The sequence below is a fragment of the Ceratotherium simum genome, chromosome 25, assembly GCF_057802395.1.
Source record: "Ceratotherium simum simum isolate JZ-2026a chromosome 25, ASM5780239v1, whole genome shotgun sequence".
NCBI lineage: Eukaryota > Metazoa > Chordata > Mammalia > Perissodactyla > Rhinocerotidae > Ceratotherium > Ceratotherium simum.
The window spans coordinates 39,108,964-39,128,022 of NC_141924.1; the positions used below are offsets into that span (position 1 = coordinate 39,108,964).

A 19,059-nucleotide genomic window follows, 5' to 3' on the forward strand; every position below is an offset into this window, starting at 1 on the left:
TTTACCAATTTTACCACAATTGACTCTATACTGAGACATAGTGCAAATTCCAGAACATACAGATTTATGTCTCAGTATGCACGTAGTGAAATTAAACTAAAAATCAGGAATACAAAATTAGAAAATCTCTAAATATTTGTTGATTAAGCAATACACTTCTAAACAACCCATGAATCAAAGAAGAAATCACAAAGAAATTGGGAAATATTTTGACTGAATGATAATGAAAAGAGATATCAAAACTTGCAGGCTACAGCTAAAGCTGTAGTAGCCCTGACTGCATTTATTAGAAAAGAAGCTACACATTAATTACCTATGTACTCATCTCAAGAAGTTATAAAAAGAACATAAATTAATTTCACAGAAAATGGAAGGAAGGAAATAATAAAAATAAGAGTAGAAGTTACTGTAATAGAAAATATAATAGAGCAAATGAACAAAACCAAAGCTAGTTCTTTGAAAAGACTAATAAAATTGACAATCTCTTACCAAAGTTAAGAAGAAAAAGAAAAAGTACAAATAACCAATATAAGAAATTAAAAGGCAATATAGCCACAAATCCTTTAGATATTAAAATGATTAGAGGATTTTAGGAAAAACTTCATGGCAAAATACTTTGAAAAATTAGGAAGGGACAAATTCCTAGAAAAGATACAAATTACTTAAGAGAAGAATCTTAATAGTTCTATAACTATTTTGAGTCCACAATTTAAAAAGTCTCATACATGGGCTGGCCCCGTGGCTTAGCGGTTAAGTGCGTGCGCTCCGCTGCTGGCGGCCCAGGTTCGATCCCGGGCGCGCACCGACGCCCCGCTTCTCCAGCCATGCTGAGGCTGCGTCCCACATACAGCAACTAGAAGGATGTGCAACTATGACATACAACTATCTACTGGGGCTTTGGGGGGCGGGGGGGAGTCTCATACCGAAAATGTCTTGTCCAGATGGCTTCATGATTGAATTCTTCCAAATATTTAAGGAAAAGAATAACACAAATCTTATACATATTCTTTCAGGGATTAGAAAAAAAGAAAATACTTCCTCCTCATTTTATGAGACCAGCATAACCTTGATAGCCATAACTAATAAGGACACTAAAAAAGGATAATTTCAGACAAACAGAATCCAGAAATAAGTAAAAAGGATAATACGTCATGATCAAGATGATTTAATTCCAGGAATTTTAGGGTTAACACTTGATAATTCACCTATGTAATTGACCATATTAACAGAATATAGGAGAAAAATCAATATTTTCTCAGTAGATTAAGAAAGCCAAGTTATTAAAATTCAATACCTTAGCAAACTAGAAACAGAAAGGAATTTCATTAATCTGATAATGAGTATCTACTAAAAACATATAAACATCTGACTTAATGGTGAGATATTGAGAGCTTTACCACCACTTTTATTCAAGATTAAACTGGAATTTTTAATCAGTGCAATAAGAAAATAAAAACAAATTTTTAAAAAAGATATAAGAATTAGAAAGGATTTATAGAAAATCCAAATAATCTAATGATATGCCATTTGAGTTAATATGTGAATTTATTAGCAAGGTCTGTAGATAAAAATTCAATATGCTAAAAAGAAATGAGCTATCAAACTATGAAAAGACATGGAAGGTCCTTAAATACATATTACTCAATGAAAGAAGCCACTCTGAAAAGTCTACATACTGTTATGATTCCAACTTTTTGGCATTCTGGAAAAGGTAAAACTATGGAGACAGCAAAAAGATCAGTGGTTGCCTACAGTTAGAGGGGAGGGAGAGATGAATACACATAGCACAGGGGATTTTTAGGGCAGTGAAACTGTTCTGTATGATACTATAATGATGGATACATGTCATTATACATTTGTCCAAATCCAGAGAATGGGCAACATCAGGAGTGAACCCTATTGTTAACGCTATTGTTAATTATGCACTTTGTGTCGGTGCAGATTCTTTGACTATAACAAATGTACCACTCTGATGTGGAATTTTATAGTGGGGGAGACTGTGTATGTACAGGGGGCACAGGGTATATGGAAACTCTGTACTTTCTGCTCAGTTTTGCTATGAACTTAAAAATACTCTAAGAAAATAAAGTCTATTTTGAAATTTCAATAGAAATCAACTATATTTCTAGTATACAAGATATTAACAAGGAATATAGTAGCACAATCAAACATCAAATAAAATGAAAGATCTATGAGATTCCTATATATAGAACTAAACAAGTTATTGAGGGAAATTAAATAAAACCTTAAAATGGACCCATAGATTTAATGCAATCTTAATCAAAATCCCAATTAGCTAGGGGAGGGGAGTTGTAAATTGACTATATCAGATACTAAAATGTATATTGAAATTCAAAGACCAAGAATAGGCAAGACAATCTTGAGTAAAAAAATAAAATAAAATCCGAGGACTTTGACTACTATGTATCAAGAATTATTATAAAGCTACAGTAAATAAGACAGAATGATCTTGGTGCAATAGATTAATAGAGCAATGGAATAGAACTGAAAGTCTAGAAACAGACTCACACTTATATGAACACTTGGTTTATGACATAGGTGACACTGTAGTGGTTTTTTAAATATATAGTGCTGAACACTTGGTTTATGACATAGGTGACACTGTAGTGGTTTTTTAAATATATAGTGCTGAATCAATTGGACATTCACTTTTTTTTTTTAAAGAGCTTTGATCCTACCTCCTGCTGTACAAACATTAATTCAAAGTGGAATGTAGATTTAAATATGAAAAGTAAAAAATAAAATGAAATAAAATAAAATTAAGCTTCTAAAATAAAATTAAACTTCTAAAAGTTAACACAGAAATATTTTCATATTCTCTTGAAGTAGGCAGATATTTCTTACACATGACACAAAAAAGCATTAACCCTAAAGGAAGACCGATAAACTGAAATTCATTAAAATTAAGGATTTACAGCCACCAAAAGACAAAATTAAGAGAGCAAAGACAGTTTCAGAGTTGGAAAAGCAATTTACAATATATATCTACCAAAGGACTTATATCTAACCTTACAAATAAATCAGAAAAGGACAGACATATAAAAAATGGACCCAAGACACATATAGGACCATCATAAAAGAGGATTTACAAGGGGCCGGCCCATTGGCACAAGCAGTTAAGTGTGTGCGCTCCCCTGCGGCGGCCGGGGGTTCGCTGGTTCGCATCCCGGGTACGCACCGATGCAGTGCTTGGCAAGCCATGCTGTGGCGGCGTCCCATATAAAGTGGAGGAAGATGGGCACGGATGTTAGCCCAGGGCCAGTCTTCCTCAGCAAAAAAAGAGGAGGATTGGCAGATGTTAGCAAAGGGCTGATCTCCTCACACACACACACAAAAAGAGGATTTCCAAAAGGCCAGTAAATATATACAAAATTCTTAACAAGTAGATATCAGGGAGTTCTAGGTCAAAACTACAATCAGATACCACATGTATAGTTTGCAAGGGCTGCTGTAACAGAGTACCAAAAATGGGGAGGCTTAAACAATGGAAATGTATTGTCTCACAGGTCTGGAGGCTGGATTAAGGTGTCAGCAGAATTGGTTCCTTTTGAGGGCTCGAGGCAATATCAGTTCCATGCCTCTCCCTACCTTCTGATGCTTTACTGGGAATGTTGGTACTCTTTGACCTGTAGAAGCATCACCCCGATCTCTGCCTTCATCTTCACATGGTGTTCTCCTTGTGTGTAAATCTTATTTCCAAATTTCCCCTTTTAAGAAGGAAACCAGTCATATTAGATTAGGACCCATTCTAATAACCTCATTTTTGCTTGATTACTTCCATAAAGACTGTACCTCCAAATAAGGTTATATTCCGAGATAGTGGGGATTAGAACTTCGACATAGGAATTTTGGGGGGACACAATTCAACCCACAACAACACAAGTTTATCATAATGGCCAAAGACAAGCAAATAAAACAAATGTAAAAATGCAAAGTATTGGTAAAGATGCAGATTTTCATACACTGCTACTGAGGTTTAAATTGTGAGAGTGGAATTTATTTAGCAATATATGCTAATGTTAAATGTATGTATAAAGCTTGACTCATCAATTCTATTCCTTGGTATTTACTCAACAGCAGTATGTATATACAACAAAATACATATATAAGAATGTTCAAAGCAGCACTATCCTTAATAATCCACAGTAGAATCCACCCAGATGCCCATCAATGCATAATCATACAATGGGATACTAAATAGAAATGGAAATAAACAAGCTACTGCTATTTGCCGTAACATGGATGAATACCATAATGAGTGAAAGGCACAGACACAAAAGTATATATTGTATGATTTCATTTATATAAAAGCTAAAAAATCAGGCAAAATTAATCTTTGTTAAGGATAGTGACTGAGAAAGGACATAAGGGGACCTCTGTGGAGTTGAGGTATCACTTTATTGCTTTAATGTTATATATAAGAAAACCTAACTTGGTTATAAATAAATGCAGTAGGAAAAATTAATAATGCTTTTGAAAAACTTAAACAATATATAAATACTCTTCCCCCCACCCCCACACAAAATACTACCCTGATTTTTGTAGTTAATTTAAATAGGGGAATATAAACAGTTGAAGTTGAAGAACATTCCTCAAAGTATTCTTTATACTTTTTCTGGAAGAAGTATAAATTTCATTCAGAAAGAAAAAGAAATTAACAGGAAAGCTTTTACTGTAAGTAAATTACAGTCTAATTTCCTTTTTACAGGATTAGAAAAAAATGTTTTAATTTTTTTCTCATTTCCCTGTTTCTTAAAATTCTTTCTTTTCTATGGAACATTCTTGTCCTAACTATTTTACTGATTTTTATGTAGCATTCTATCGACTCATAATGGGAAGAAATGGAAGAAAATCAATGATAAAATATACTTTGATATGTTTTGGTCTAAAAAAGGCATATATGACATTTTTCTCTAAAGATTTTAGTTTTAGAAAATAAAATTCAAAGTGTTTTGTACCTCAATAAAATATTAATTTTCAACCTAAAAGGAAAACCAACTTGTGACTTGACTTAATGCTTGATTTTTGCATTAGTATGTGATTGAAAAATAATAAATTGAAAAATAATAAATTGACAAAATATTGGGATAAGTATCAAACTATGGAGTCCCTGTTCAATCTGACTGTTCTGTTCTCTGGTTTATTGCTTCATGTGAAAAAAAAGTCTCTTCTAGTCTATATGCAGTATTTAAGTAGTGGTTAAAAAACTGATGAGGAACCATATTAAATGCTCATTTTGCTATTTTTACTAAGATCTGTGTATCAAGACACAAAGGAGAAATGTCTCCATCTGGTGGTAAAAACATTAAACTTCAGACAGATTCCCTCTAGGGAATCTTAGAATGGAAACAAGAAACACTTTGAGACACTGCGTTCCATGTGATGCAAGTGCTCTCATTTCAGTGATAATACGCACTCTTAAAATGACCACTTTTTTCTAGGCTAAAGTAGTAAAGGTTAGTTATTAGAACAGTGAATACATGTAACCCAAGGGGACCAAGCGCATTAGGGAGTGAATAAAGAAATCAGCATAAACGCTGACCTGGCCAGCTGCCTGTGGCTCATTTCAGCCAGTAGTTTTGTTTATTATGCAAAATACTGTAGCCTAAAATGATGCACCTCTTTTCCTAGATGTGTTGGTGTGGAGCAATGATCGAGTTATTCGCTGGATACAAGCAATTGGACTTCGAGAATATGCGAATAATATTCTTGAAAGTGGTGTGCATGGCTCACTTATAGCCCTGGATGAGAACTTTGACTACAGCAGCTTAGCTTTATTACTACAGATTCCAACCCAGAACACCCAGGCAAGCCCCTTTGTGCTGTAGTTGCACTGTGTCCTAGTTTATATAACAACAAACTAAACTTGCAGGGGGAAAAAAAGTTGGCTTTGTACTCTTGATTCGTTATGCGAGTTGGCTCAATCTTTGAAATATGTCACTTGGGGCTTTAATTTCAAGCTACTGGATTTCTAGCCAAAACAAAATCACAAAATTAAGCAGGAAGGGATTTAGAGGTTATGTGGTCCAACCTCCCACCTGAATGCCAGATTCCCTTGAACAATATCCCTGACAGATGGCCTTCAGTCTCTGCTCCCTCTGAGAGGCAGTCATTTCTATTTGCATGTCTGAATTAAACGGACACTTAGCATTTGGTATTCCATTGATTCCCAAATCTAGATAATTATTTGAATCACCAGGATTCCTTAAAAATTTAAAATAAAACCTGCAACCTACATAATAGGCCTAAGAAATGAGATATTAAAAGATAAGGCACTGGAATCCTTATTATCTCAAGTTTCACCAAATGATGATCATTGGTCAGGTTTGAGAACTACCTGCATAGACTTGATAAAAATTTGGCAGTCTGACTTCACTTTTTGTTTTTATATATTTCAAAGTTTATATAAAATATTCAGTTGGAATAAAGTAACAAAGTGAGGATAAAGCCCCTTGACCTCAGACATTTATGTGGGGCTCTGTCTCCACTGTCCACAGACTAAAGAAAATTGCCCTACCTTGTATTCATAGCTAAAATTTATGATGTCTCTTAGACATGGAGGACTAAAAACTGAAGACCCCATAAATAAAACAGGGTTTGTAGTGTTTTCTCAGATAAATATAATCTCTATGACTTTTTAAATGAAATGTGACTTCAGTGACAGTAACTTTAATTTGATATCAACAGGCGAGGCAGATTCTTGAAAGGGAATACAATAACCTCCTGGCTCTGGGAACTGAACGGCGACTGGATGAAGTAAGTTCTTATCTCTCACGCAAAAGGGATCTTAGAGAATATGAGTAAAATGGCTTTCAAAGAATAGTGCTCAAAAATTAATCAAATGCTTGTTCTATGGATAGAAATCTAGAATTTTCCCCAGTATTGTTCTTAAATATTAAATTTTATTACTCATTTGATTTTTGGAAATAACTTTATGAATTCATAAATGTTATCATATCAGCAGTTATATTTAGAAGCAATTCAAAAACAGACTTTGGTTCACGAGCTGTAACTGCAAAATAAGGTTGAGTAACATTTTTTAAAACATTATAAGCGATGATAACACTAATCCTGTTAAATTCTGCTTTTTAATAAGGGATGTGCTTATTTCTTAAATATCAGTATATCTTCACAGGAAATTTTAGGATATTAAAATGAAGAGAAAATTTGCTTTGGATCAATGGGAAGCTTTTCATTATTTTAGATATCAATATTGAGTTTTCCTTAAAAACATATGAATAACGTTTTAACAGTCATAGGATTTGAAAGCTATATCTCTATACATAATATATGCATGTTGAAATGATTTGGAAAATAATAAACATGTAAGTAGCTTCCTGAGATGAAGGAATACAAGGGACATTAGCAAACTCGGTGCATTTATAGACACTGTGGACTTTAATAGTCCTTCTGAGTTTTTTACAGGGTCTTTCTGGAAGAAGTAGGAAGGAAACCTGAGTGTGGAGTGGAAAATACAGAGATGCATAATTCTGTATTGCAAAATGCAGCTGTTTCTTGGCTATAAAGAAAAGCTGATTAAAAGTGTTTTGTGAATGAACTCAGAAAATCCTAAAATGAGGCAGTAATTCCACATTCAGATGGGCGGGGCAGATGATCTTGGTGTTACAAAACCCTAGCTGTCCTCTGTGGAGGAGGTTATAGACACATGACCTCTACTGTCTTGACTTCAGCTAATTTCCTATAAATTCATACTCTTGGCCAAACAGGATAATGATTAATATTTTTAAAACCAGTTAATACTTAACTGATTTTAATTTTATAAGTTGTTTGATAATCTTTTTTATCCTTATTCTTAATTGTTGAATCAAAATAAATAATCTGTATAAACCCATATACACTTTTAAATACAATTATTCTCTTTGCTTAAGAGTTGCAAAAGGAATCTTAATAAAAGTTATTAAAGACTTGTCACATTGCTACATTCTAAAATGTGCATTGACCTGAAGGAGCTGTCCAGGTAGAGACACAAGCCTATGTGAGTTACAGTGTTACTTCCTGAAAGGAATAAAGAAGCACAAAGGTTGAAATGGCATGTGACTATCTGCCTTCAAAATATGCTCTTTTCCTTATTATTAACAACACAGCACACGCTTTTATCATTCACACCCTCTAGTCTCTTTCGTCCTAGATTTTTGTTTGTTTCCTTGTTTTTGTTTGTGGGTGTGAACAAAAATAACTAAACAACTTGCCAAGACCCAGAGTGGACTCGTTTCTGGGGCTGATCACATTCAGACTCTACTGAAATAATCTAAGAAGTGCTCATGTGCTTCTACAGCCTTTGACTTCAATTAAGAGGATATCTTTTAACGTTATCTCATGGAAACTTATTCCAGTGACGTCATTCCCGTTAATTTTCTGCAGTAACACTATGTTGAAAGAGCGGAAGTAAGAAATCATGATTTAAATTCTTGACTTACTGGCTTACTTTTGAGCCCTTAACTCATACAATAAAGGAGTTGTATATTCCTACAATGTAGTGATCTGTAGAACTGAAGGATATTTATCTTTATACCACAACTTCTCCAAGATTCAAAAAGTCGGAGAGGCCACAATTGTGAAATTCTGCTTCTTTTCGACACTTATAAACGGTTGGAGGTCTAGGGCAATGTAGAATCCAGCAGTTGAGAAGAGGAATAGCAGACATCTCTTACCCTGTAAAATGACTACCAAATCTAATCAAAATTTAGATATCGATAATAAGGATTCTAAAAGAACAGTGGATATATATAATTACATAAATGATTTTTTCCAGATTGACTATGAATGTTACTTAATTAAATTATCAGTCTATGTTGAAGAATACTTTATAGTTATTTATATATTCATATATATGTACCTTATACTTATATTTTTATATATAATATATTTATATATATTATATAAGGTATATATATACCTTATACTTATATGTTATATATATACACCTTATACTTATTTATAACAATGATAATTTGAGCTGAATATTGTTCTATCATTCTATATGGCAAAATGAAGTCACCTGAGCTAGTAGGGTCAACCACACATACCTAGCTATAACTTCAGGGAATAAACAGTCCTTCCCTAGATAAGAAACTTAGTGATATAAAAAGATTAGATCTATACGGAATGATTAATATTTTCCTTAGAGTTAGATACAAAGAATAATATTAGTTAAATGCTAAATTACATATTGCTGCTTACTAATTAAGATAGAATCAGCAACCAGAACTACGTTTGTAAAACAGCAATCAGAGTTACATTATCCTTTTAGTAGCATCTAAAGAGCACATGTATTTATCAAAAGGTTGGTATCCAGGCTGCACAAGTTTGTCAACAAATTACAAGTTAATTCTGTATTAGCTGAAATCTAACAAATTTAAGTTTCTCACACAGAAACTTGTGTGAGGTTATAATATCTTATATAGCCAGGCTCTATAAATTACAGGTTTCCTGTAACATTTGTCTCCTGTATACATAAAAGCAAAATTCATGTGTTATTCAAGTGTGTGAGTCAAATTCAGTTTACCCAACACTGTTTTTAACTAAGTACATCATCTTATACCATAAAACTAGTTGGCATAAAGTGCAACAAAGTATATCTAATATTCTTTTCAGAAAAACTTTGGGATTTTATTTCAGGTTTTCAAAGATGTTTACTTTTATGGATGACAAACCTTAGATTTGAAATCATAGGAAAATTTTTATAAAAACATTTGTTTCAAATCTCCTTTGCATTCTCTCTGTGGAATCAATAGAACTCTCAAAATAAAGCATAATATTCCAAATTATGGAATATTATTGTTATTATGGAATACTTTACAGACTGAATGTAAATAATCAATGATACATGTTTCTAAGCACACAGTTTTAAGCATGGACTAGTTTACTTGTTTTCATTACATCAAATTATAACTCTGTACTGGCAGAGTGATGACAAGAATTTCAGGCGTGGGTCGACCTGGAGAAGGCAGTTTCCTCCCCGGGAAGTACATGGAATCAGCATGATGCCTGGGTCCTCAGAAACATTACCGGCTGGATTTAGGTTAACCACAACATCTGGGCAGTCAAGGAAAATGACAACGGATGGTACAGTGGTTTTGCATTTCTCCTTATAAAGTAAAAAGCTTGTTCAGCAAATGCTAGTGTCATTCTCTGACCTTGCATTCCTTTCTGAAATGGATTCTTTTCTTGAGTTGGTTTGCTCTGCTTGAAGTTTACTTTGCTTTCATCAGACCAGACTCTTTTGTACACTGCTAATGCATGAACTCATGGCACTTTAGTCACGTTTAAAAATAATTTATATCATCCTAAAAAGGACAATTCTGGCTAATGTCCACATCTAGGAAGAACAATAAGCATTTGCATGATTTGTGTTTCTTTACTCTTCCATTCCCAAAGTAAATAATTTGTTTAGTTCGAGGTTGGATTTGGACTCAAGGTCCTTAGTAAATGGAAATTAACTCCACTGTCACTGTACATGTTTGAATATTACAAGTTTTTTATTTCACCTCAGAAACTCAGACTCATCAAATGTTTTCACCTCTGACCACGGCAGAAGGCCTTAAATAAACAAGCACAACCATGAGAAGAGAATTAAACAAACACAGAACCAACAGTAATTTCCCAATTAGTATTTCCTTCTGTGGACATTAGACTTGTGTTATACACTTCACAAAGGAAAATATGGAGGAGAGACAACTTTGAAATAGTAGTCACAAAGTTACTTCTGTTTTGTAGGCATTAAAAAAAATAGTCCCACTCTCTTTATTAAGACAATCACCTAGAACCATTATTTCTTTTCAAGGTTGCAGCTATCATGGCCCTTAAAATTAGTTCCGATATAAACCATGATCTTTGATCTACATTTCTTCTAAATTGTTAATATTATGCAACATGTTAGCAAAATTCATGAGAAATTTAACATAATTAAGATTAGTGTAGGAGTTCTTCAATACTTGGAGGGGAAAGAAATCCATCATAGTGAATTCTCTAATAGCAATGTTTGCTTCAAAAACAGAAGCACCGTGGGGAGCTGCTCTTGTTACAGATTGCTTCTAAGGAGTAATACACAACAACTCAAAGGCTCAGCTGAATCACAATGGAATAAATTTTCATTAATAACGTGGTCTAGAGAAAAGGAACATGAGTGGCTTATATCTGAGAGAAAGAAGGTCTAATATGTTCAGGATCCCTTTATGCAAGGAAAATAAATCTTTCTCATCTGAAATTTTGTACTCAATCATCCGAGTCCCTCTAAAGCCCTTTTCTCCATTTGCAGTTGCTTCATCAAGACTGCAGAGGTTAGACAACTCCACTGTTCGCACATACTCATGTTGACAAGCCACTCAAAGGAGGCAGCACTGACTTGCTGTGAGTAGTTTTCCTTGGCTGACAAAAAACAAACCACCAAAGAAATGGAATCTACATAGACTAGTAAATATACACGATACTCTGATACGGCCTAGCAGTACACAAGTGAGATAACCCCTCTGAATTGCTAGAGGCTGGAAGAGGAATCCTCATATTGTAACTCAAAGATTTCCTATCACTGTTTGTCTGCTATGGTTTAAGGTCTGACTGTTGCAGGCCTGTCATTATCTTATTACACACCAATGGGTTGCTACCATACTGTTTTGTACATTTTAGTAGCATTTTTATATTGACGCACATAGCATTTTATTGGTGAGAGTTTGGCACTTACAGAATAATACATTTTTAAGTGAGTATTTTATATAGGGGAAGCTGAAATAGGCAGAGAGCAATCTAGTAGGTACACAAATAGTGGCAGAGACCAGAAAAGGATCTGGAGGTGATTTCATATTAAAAACAAAAGTATACCTGAAAATTTTGAACTTTTAGTATGTTGTTTTTCATCAATGTGATTTATATCTGTTGAAAACAAATACGAATTTTAAGTATCTGGGGCTTACAGCATATGAACAAAGTGAAATTACTTGATAAGAATGGCTAACAAGACTAACAAGAAACCTTGATATATAATCATAGAATATAAGGCACTGATTTTTAGAGAAATACTAGTTGATGGAACATATTTCCAAATCCATAGAAAAATGGAGTTTTATTGAAAAACAGTCTTAGTAAAACCATGGTTTCCTAGATTACAAATGTCAAGTGCTCATAAAACTGTTTTTCACCTAAAACTGTGCTTTACCAGAATATTCTGCCATTTTCAATGAATTAATATTTTGGAAAAATACTTTGTATAGCAATATTTAGAACCAAATGTGTGCACAGGGATGAGGAGAGGAAGTGGTTATAGGCAGAGGAACAGCTCATCTTGTGCTGTTTATTCATTGCCTTGAACTAAAAGCTCCACGTAATTTATGGTCGGTCTTTGGGGCCTATTATGGGAGCTGGTATGCTGCCTTATTTGGGTCACTATTTGAAGCTGCTGTTGATAAAACAAAAAGCTTTCAAAAAAGAGATTTAATGTCAGAATGTAAAACTCTAACATTAAAAATTTAATTACGGTATATAATTTGGCATCTAATTAGGCACGATCTAACGTATATAATAATCTGGCTAAATAAGAGGCTTTCCAAACTACTGTTTGTAATAGCCTCTACACATAACATGATAATTTCCCCAGGAACTGACGACTTCACTAATTTACAAATGACTATTTAATATGTTGAGTAGTGCTTGCTTCTTAGCTCTTAACTGATGGATAGAATTACTCTTTTACTATTTGCAATTTGTATTTTGTGCATGGCATTCTAGTTCATATTTCCTAGTTTTTACCAGTAAATGGGATAGTTATTTATTTACAATAAATAATCTAGGACAACCAATTTCTATTTTGATGCAACATTAGCCCTTTTCTCATTAAAATAATTCAGAACATATTATTTATTATTTCTTTTGTGTCAGGAACAATAATTGTGAGCTTTTCCTCAATATATTTACGACTGGAAAGAATCAGTGATGTTACATCACTGACCCAGATTCTTTAAAATGTTATTTTTTTATCATTATGTTTTTGTCATAATTAATGAAAGGTATCTTTTTAAGAGCTCTAAAATATATAAACTAGAATACAAATCTAGTCCATAGAATAGGTCAAATCAACCCAATTTATTAATGAGCAACTGTAAATTTTCAAAAGGATGGCTGACATTTTCTGTGAACACCTTTGTTTATATTTCTGCCATAATTTCCACAAAGTTGAACAAATCTTATTATTAATTGAACTCGCCTGCACAAAATTGGCGAAGAGCAAATGTTAATTACATACAGCTATTAGTTAGACCCTAGATGATATTCTATCCATTATCTCTCAGGACAGCGGTACGCAGGCCGCATGGAGCTGCACCAGGAGTAGCAAAGGAGGATTTCCAGTTCAGGACCTTTCAGTCAACTAACTCTGTCCATTAACTATTTTAGATGTCGTCTTTTCAGTCTACTCTACCTAAAGTGCACTACCATCTAAGAAGACGAGCAGTGAAAACCTTTGTGAAGACTGAATTCTGTGGAAATAACCACAAGTACTGCTTTATTAAGCTGAAAATGTGATTTTGGGGGGAGTCAGATATTAAGTTTGATTAGTTTACTATAATTGTAAGCAAATGCTTAAGTCATTTGAATAAGAAGCATCATCTACATCATAAATTCTGTACAACAGATGCTTTTATGAAATGGAGCCACTTGTTTTTTCATGTTTTATTGTAATATACTAGGCATTTATGTATTACTGTGTATGTATTTCTTTTTAAATGTGTAAGTCTTATGTAAATGGATATAAATATGATTTTTTAAAAAATAAAGTATATGGTTCATGGAGTCTTGAGTGCAAACATTTGACAATTCCAAGTACTGTTTGTATTTTACCATTCCACCATTTTTACAGTTTTTGAATTGTAACAGTCAAATCGATATGTTTCCTGGGAGCATGTTTCGTGCTTCCACACGTTTCTCCTTCAAGTCTGTCAATACTTAAAAGCTGAAAACCTGCCTCTGATCATGTAAAAAAGAATGATTTAACCTGGAACTGGAGCCAAAAATAGACCTTCAAAGGCAATCAGGGATGTCCTATATCTTTAGAAATAGCACTGTGATGGCTTGATCTCCTTTTCAATACAAAACAAAGCCAAACTGTTTACAAGAATCAAAAACAATTATTTAAAAAAATTTATAAAATGACACATTAGCTTCTCTTGTTACCTGTGGACCAAGAAAAAGAAAAAAAAAAAAAACCTTTCCTAAGAACCACACGTTCATTCAAATATCTTGAACCGCCAGCCAGCACTGTTCAGTGACTGTCAACCACTGCAGAGTCCGAGGCTCATTTCCACTGAAAAAACAAAACCCCAGAAACCCTTCCCTTTTGTCAGTCTAAAAGGGCATTAGCCAGACTCACGTCTAATGTTACAAGCTTTTAGCCGAGATGGCCTTGTTGCGACTTCCCTGAAGTCAGTCTTATCAGAGGAAATAAATGAAAGAGAGTGATTAACATATATAGTGTATAAAAGTATAGAAGAGTAATCCTTTCCCTGTGGCTTTATTTGGTGGTGTTATTGTTGTTTATTCTTTGTTTATATGGGAGATTTCAAAGTAAAACCTATTTAATAATACCATTAATCTAACTGCTGATTTTCTGCTGCTTGATCTTATTAAGCGCAAGACCTGTCATTAGTAATTTCTTTTTTGTATTTAATTTGCTATGTTTGCACGTACATTTGTTTTGATGTCTATTTTTGTTTAACAGATTCAGTCAAAAGGTAATGGTAACAGAAACCCTTTCCATTGTCAATAAAAAAAATATACTTCCAGTTCTCTGTTTAAGCTTTGTTTTCTAGTCACATAAAGTTTAACAATTTATTTAAACTATAATGACGATCTTTTTCTAGTGACTCTCAATCAATTTAGCTTCAAAAGTGAGTCGGCCACAAGAGGGAGTACCAAACTTTCTTATAAGAGTGAGTTTAAATTTTCTAAAAATGTCTGAGCAGAAGCAATGGGAAAGAACTTTCTAAGCTCATCTGACCTGGGGATCTTGACTTACAGAAATGAAATATAATATAAAACTATGACTATAATAATATAAACTAGATTTGTATCTACTCTTATACACAACTTAATCCCGTAATGAGTTTCTTCCCTTGAGAAACAATCCAGTAAGAAATAGTAATCATTTATAATAGACCTTAATATACATAGAGAAAAAAAGATCCAGCTACTTGCCTCAAAAAAGCATAAAATACTCTTCAATGTATAAGATAATTTCTGCCAGATTCCAAAATCCATTTAATGGATTAAGCTCAGAATCTTCCTTTTGACCATGTATCAACATTATGAATTTTCACATTTTTAATGATCAGAGCCTTTTCAAATATAATTTTATATAAATAAAACTGCATTTTTAAATTCAAAGCAGGTCTCATTTGTATATATTTAATATATTGTCATGAGCAAAATAATTGGAAAACTTTTCTATAGATTTTAAAAGAAAAATTTTTAGATTTTAATTTTTCCAATGTCTTACAGTAAAAAATTCTATGAAAATACCAAAAGAAGATCATGTAGAATTTATTTCAGCAAATTTAAATATGATTGTATTTTTTGGTAACATTATATTGTTATTTTTAAAGATACATTTAACTCAGAATATTTTAGGTACTATCTAGTGAAAGTGCTTTATGATAAGTATTAAAATAGAAAATGCCTTTTCTTTCCTTTTCCTCCCAACTTTTAAGCAATCTAATGACTCGAGTGTATCTTTCTTGTCCCACTTTTAGTCACATGAAAGTACTCTTACTTTGTACTCTGTACAAAGTACTTTGACTCTACAAAGGAGATACCAAAGAAAGCCACTTCCCCCATCTCACGCACAGTTTTACAATCCCACCAACTAGAAAATAACTCAAGCCTGCTGCTTTCAGATTTGATTACCAGGAAAAATGTGCAAGCGGACCAAAGATGTAACCTTGCACAGTTCTTGCATCTGCCTGAGTTTATACCTTGCAAAAGAACAATGATACATATTTAGCTAAAGAATTTGCCATTTCAAATTAACTGAATCTTATATGAAAAAATAAGGTAATACATTTTAATGCTAAGACATTAAACATGGATTATTTGTTAAGACTACAGTTGTGATAACGGATGAAATGTACCCAATAGAAGAAGAGACAATTCAAGGAAGCCAACAGCTTCAAATTATAAATTGAATGTCTATCTAGTTGGCTTAATTCAGGCTACTAAAATAATTAAAGGGAACAACTAGATAAATACATTTTTTCAGGTGTAACAACCAAGAAACCAATTAAAGCAAATAGGAATTTACTTTGAGAAGCCATTTATTTTATAGCCTACAGTCTAAAAAAGGTAAAATTTCCAGAATGTTTTTATACAGATTGTAAGCAATTTTTATGAAACAAATTTCATGTATCCAGACTATTCTGTTAGAGGAGATTCTCTTAATAATAATGTTCCTGATGGACTGAAAGCTTGAGAAATACTTTGGAACCATCAAAGATTCACTGTACATGGTATATTTTTGTGTTTAAATGTATTCTTTGATAAGTGATGTCATGTAGAACCCTAAGTAAACCAAATATTTAATTATCTGTATCTATTTACTCTGGCTAATCAGCACATTACCATAAGTTTATTAACAAAGATTTATTTTCAATTATTTTTTTAAATGCTCAATAGTTTTATAGAAGTTGAAATGCAAAGATGTGTTTGGACATCACAATATATTTTTTTGTGAGTTATTATTTTAAAATTAGAGATTTCACATAAAAATCTAGATTTTTGGTTTCTCTTAAAAATCAGAGGCTCTTGCAACAGGGGTCCTGTCTCTCCCTGGATCATTGCTGCTGGCACTGACTAGGGGCTGCCCACTCAGACAGAGCAAGCACTCCCCAGTCTTCACCATTCCCTATTGTCCTTCTGATATTCAGGCCAAGTGGCTCAAATTCACTCCAAAAGCTCATTGACATTACATTACTTGCCTAGTCTGTGAAGGCCTGCTGATCTTGAACATAATGTAAAACTTCTACATTTCTTCCTTAAGGGATTTCCTTGTTAGTCTACCCCATTTCTACATCATTTTCTTGTTTCCATAGGAAGCTGGAATCATTAAGTACACAGTCTGAGACATGAGGAGGGGCTCCCAAAAGCCCTCATCTCCATGACAAAGAGACTGGATTAAAGACCTCCAGGCTCTCTGCCAGGCATGCGATTTCCCTTGACTAGGTAACAGATGACCTAAAGGCAGAGCTGTACCCTGACATCCAGCCTCCCCTCAGGACTAGACAGGTCTTCCTACCTAGAAAATGATCTGTCTAGGCGATTACCTAAACTTCCCATTTCATCCATTTCATTTAAAATAACCCTACATGTGGGCATCTCAGGAATATTAGAAAATATTCAGAATTTCTATGAGAAAAATTGTAATTATTTTCTGACTTCAACTTGAGTTTTAAGCTTTGGGTCAAAGCTGTAGATTCTTAATTTCAGGAAATGGCTCTATGTTAGTGTTAACTTCAACTAAAATGTTTTTTCGGGGTACAATTTTTAAAAATCATTCATTAGACATTTTTCTTAAAGTTCTAGACAACTTATAATGAGTCATCATACAGGGTAATAATTCAAAAAACTTCACTCCAATTAAAAAACTATCTCAAATTGACTCAAAAAAAAAAGTCACGATGCCTTCTTCAGTACTTCTTCTATGTGCCCAAAAAGGCTGGGATCTTCAATTGTAGGAGTCACCTGGAAAGGAAATTAGAGTCAGATGAATATGCTCTTCCTTGCACCTCTCCCATTCTCTCTATAATTAAACAATTATATGCAATGTTGTAGTCCCCATTATCTGATTATACTCACGTGGAAATGTTCAAAAATAGGGAACTTTGAACCCAATATTTTAAAATGTGTCTGTCATCTTCCAGAGTAATAAACTGTTTGATGAGCAAAACTATTGGTCCTAGATGGTGCTGTCCCTTATTGGCCTTTCTATGGGGCTCTAAAGAAAGAATTTTTTTTTTTTTTTGCATTTGCTCATACAACTACTCTTTTCTATTCCATCATCTTTTATTAGATCTTGATGATTAAAAATATGTTTATCGATGCATGTATAATGTGCATAGAAATTGAAAGACTACATATGCTTGAATCAGCCCAAAGTTTCCTAAAATAATTTTCACTCAAAACAGGAGAATAATTAGCATAAAATCAATTAGAACTTTTTAAATATCTATAGCCAGCCTCAATTGTTTGCTTTCTCACTCACTAATAGCCATTAATGACTGCTATGAAGGAAAACGTATCTTTAATTTAATAAGATTGAGTTTCTACAAGTTTGTTTGAATTTAACTGACATATTTACTAATAGTAAAATATTTTCACATACTGGTTCTTATAATCAAAGTATATGGTCTTAATTAATTTGTGTTTCTCTCCAAATCCCTCATTCCTACAGAGAGAATGGCTATGCAATTTCCCTTTTAACGTTAAAAAAAAAGTACTATCATGTGTTTTTTAGTGATATAATTCATGCTTAAGAACCATTTTTAAGAGCTTTGTTGATGCCTAAGAAATGGGGAAAAACATTTCAGAATCCTGCATTAGAAATCCTTAATAATTTACCTGATATGGCTTGCCATTGACAAGGGCAGACAGAGTTGAGCGGGGAATTTTGCCAGATCTGGTTTTGGGTAACTGTTTGACAAACACTGCTTTTCGAAAAGCAGCCACGGGGCCAATGGTCTGTCTAACTTGTTTCACAATTTCTTCCAAAGCTTGTTCCTCTGTTGTATTTATACCTAGGGAGAAAGGTCAGATGGTAAGCTCTGAATTACCCTTAGTTAATCATTCAGAGCCCAAGCAGTGAGGAAGGACAAAGATCGCTCACCTTCTCTCAAGACACAGAGCGCTAAAGGGACATGACCTTTCAAAGAATCTTCCTTGCCAACGACAGCACAGTCGGCCACAGAGCCATGGGAAAGGATAGACTGTAATAAGGAAAAGCATTCATTTAGAATATATATGATACATATATCATATGTATAT

At 33.5% G+C, this 19,059-nt stretch overlaps 2 protein-coding genes across 6 annotated transcripts in view; one reads left to right on the top strand and one right to left on the bottom strand.

Annotated features, from left to right (window-relative positions):
• The window catches only part of PPFIA2 (PPFI scaffold protein A2), a 466,644-nt gene extending 453,083 nt beyond the window's left edge, over positions 1 to 13,561 (top strand). For 2 of the 3 annotated variants that reach the window (XM_014796194.2, XM_087449132.1), the window contains 5 exons: positions 5,653 to 5,828; positions 6,709 to 6,777; positions 9,948 to 10,107; positions 11,300 to 11,391; positions 13,426 to 13,561. In XM_014796194.2, coding sequence (XP_014651680.1) covers positions 5,653 to 5,828; positions 6,709 to 6,777; positions 9,948 to 10,107; positions 11,300 to 11,358 — 464 coding nt within the window. In that variant the 3' untranslated portion in view covers positions 11,359 to 11,391; positions 13,426 to 13,561. The remainder of the gene's footprint in view (positions 1 to 5,652; positions 5,829 to 6,708; positions 6,778 to 9,947; positions 10,108 to 11,299; positions 11,392 to 13,425) is intronic. The other variant, XM_087449134.1, reaches the window with a different exon arrangement.
• A 1,990-nt stretch (positions 13,562 to 15,551) lies between these two features.
• Positions 15,552 to 19,059, bottom strand: part of ACSS3 (acyl-CoA synthetase short chain family member 3) — a 151,837-nt gene continuing 148,329 nt past the window's right edge. For all 3 annotated transcript variants that reach the window (XM_087449136.1, XM_087449135.1, XM_004417907.3), the window contains 3 exons: positions 18,902 to 19,001; positions 18,637 to 18,812; positions 15,552 to 17,760 (listed from right to left, as the gene is read on the bottom strand). In XM_087449136.1, coding sequence (XP_087305262.1) covers positions 17,692 to 17,760; positions 18,637 to 18,812; positions 18,902 to 19,001 — 345 coding nt within the window. In that variant the 3' untranslated portion in view covers positions 15,552 to 17,691. The remainder of the gene's footprint in view (positions 17,761 to 18,636; positions 18,813 to 18,901; positions 19,002 to 19,059) is intronic.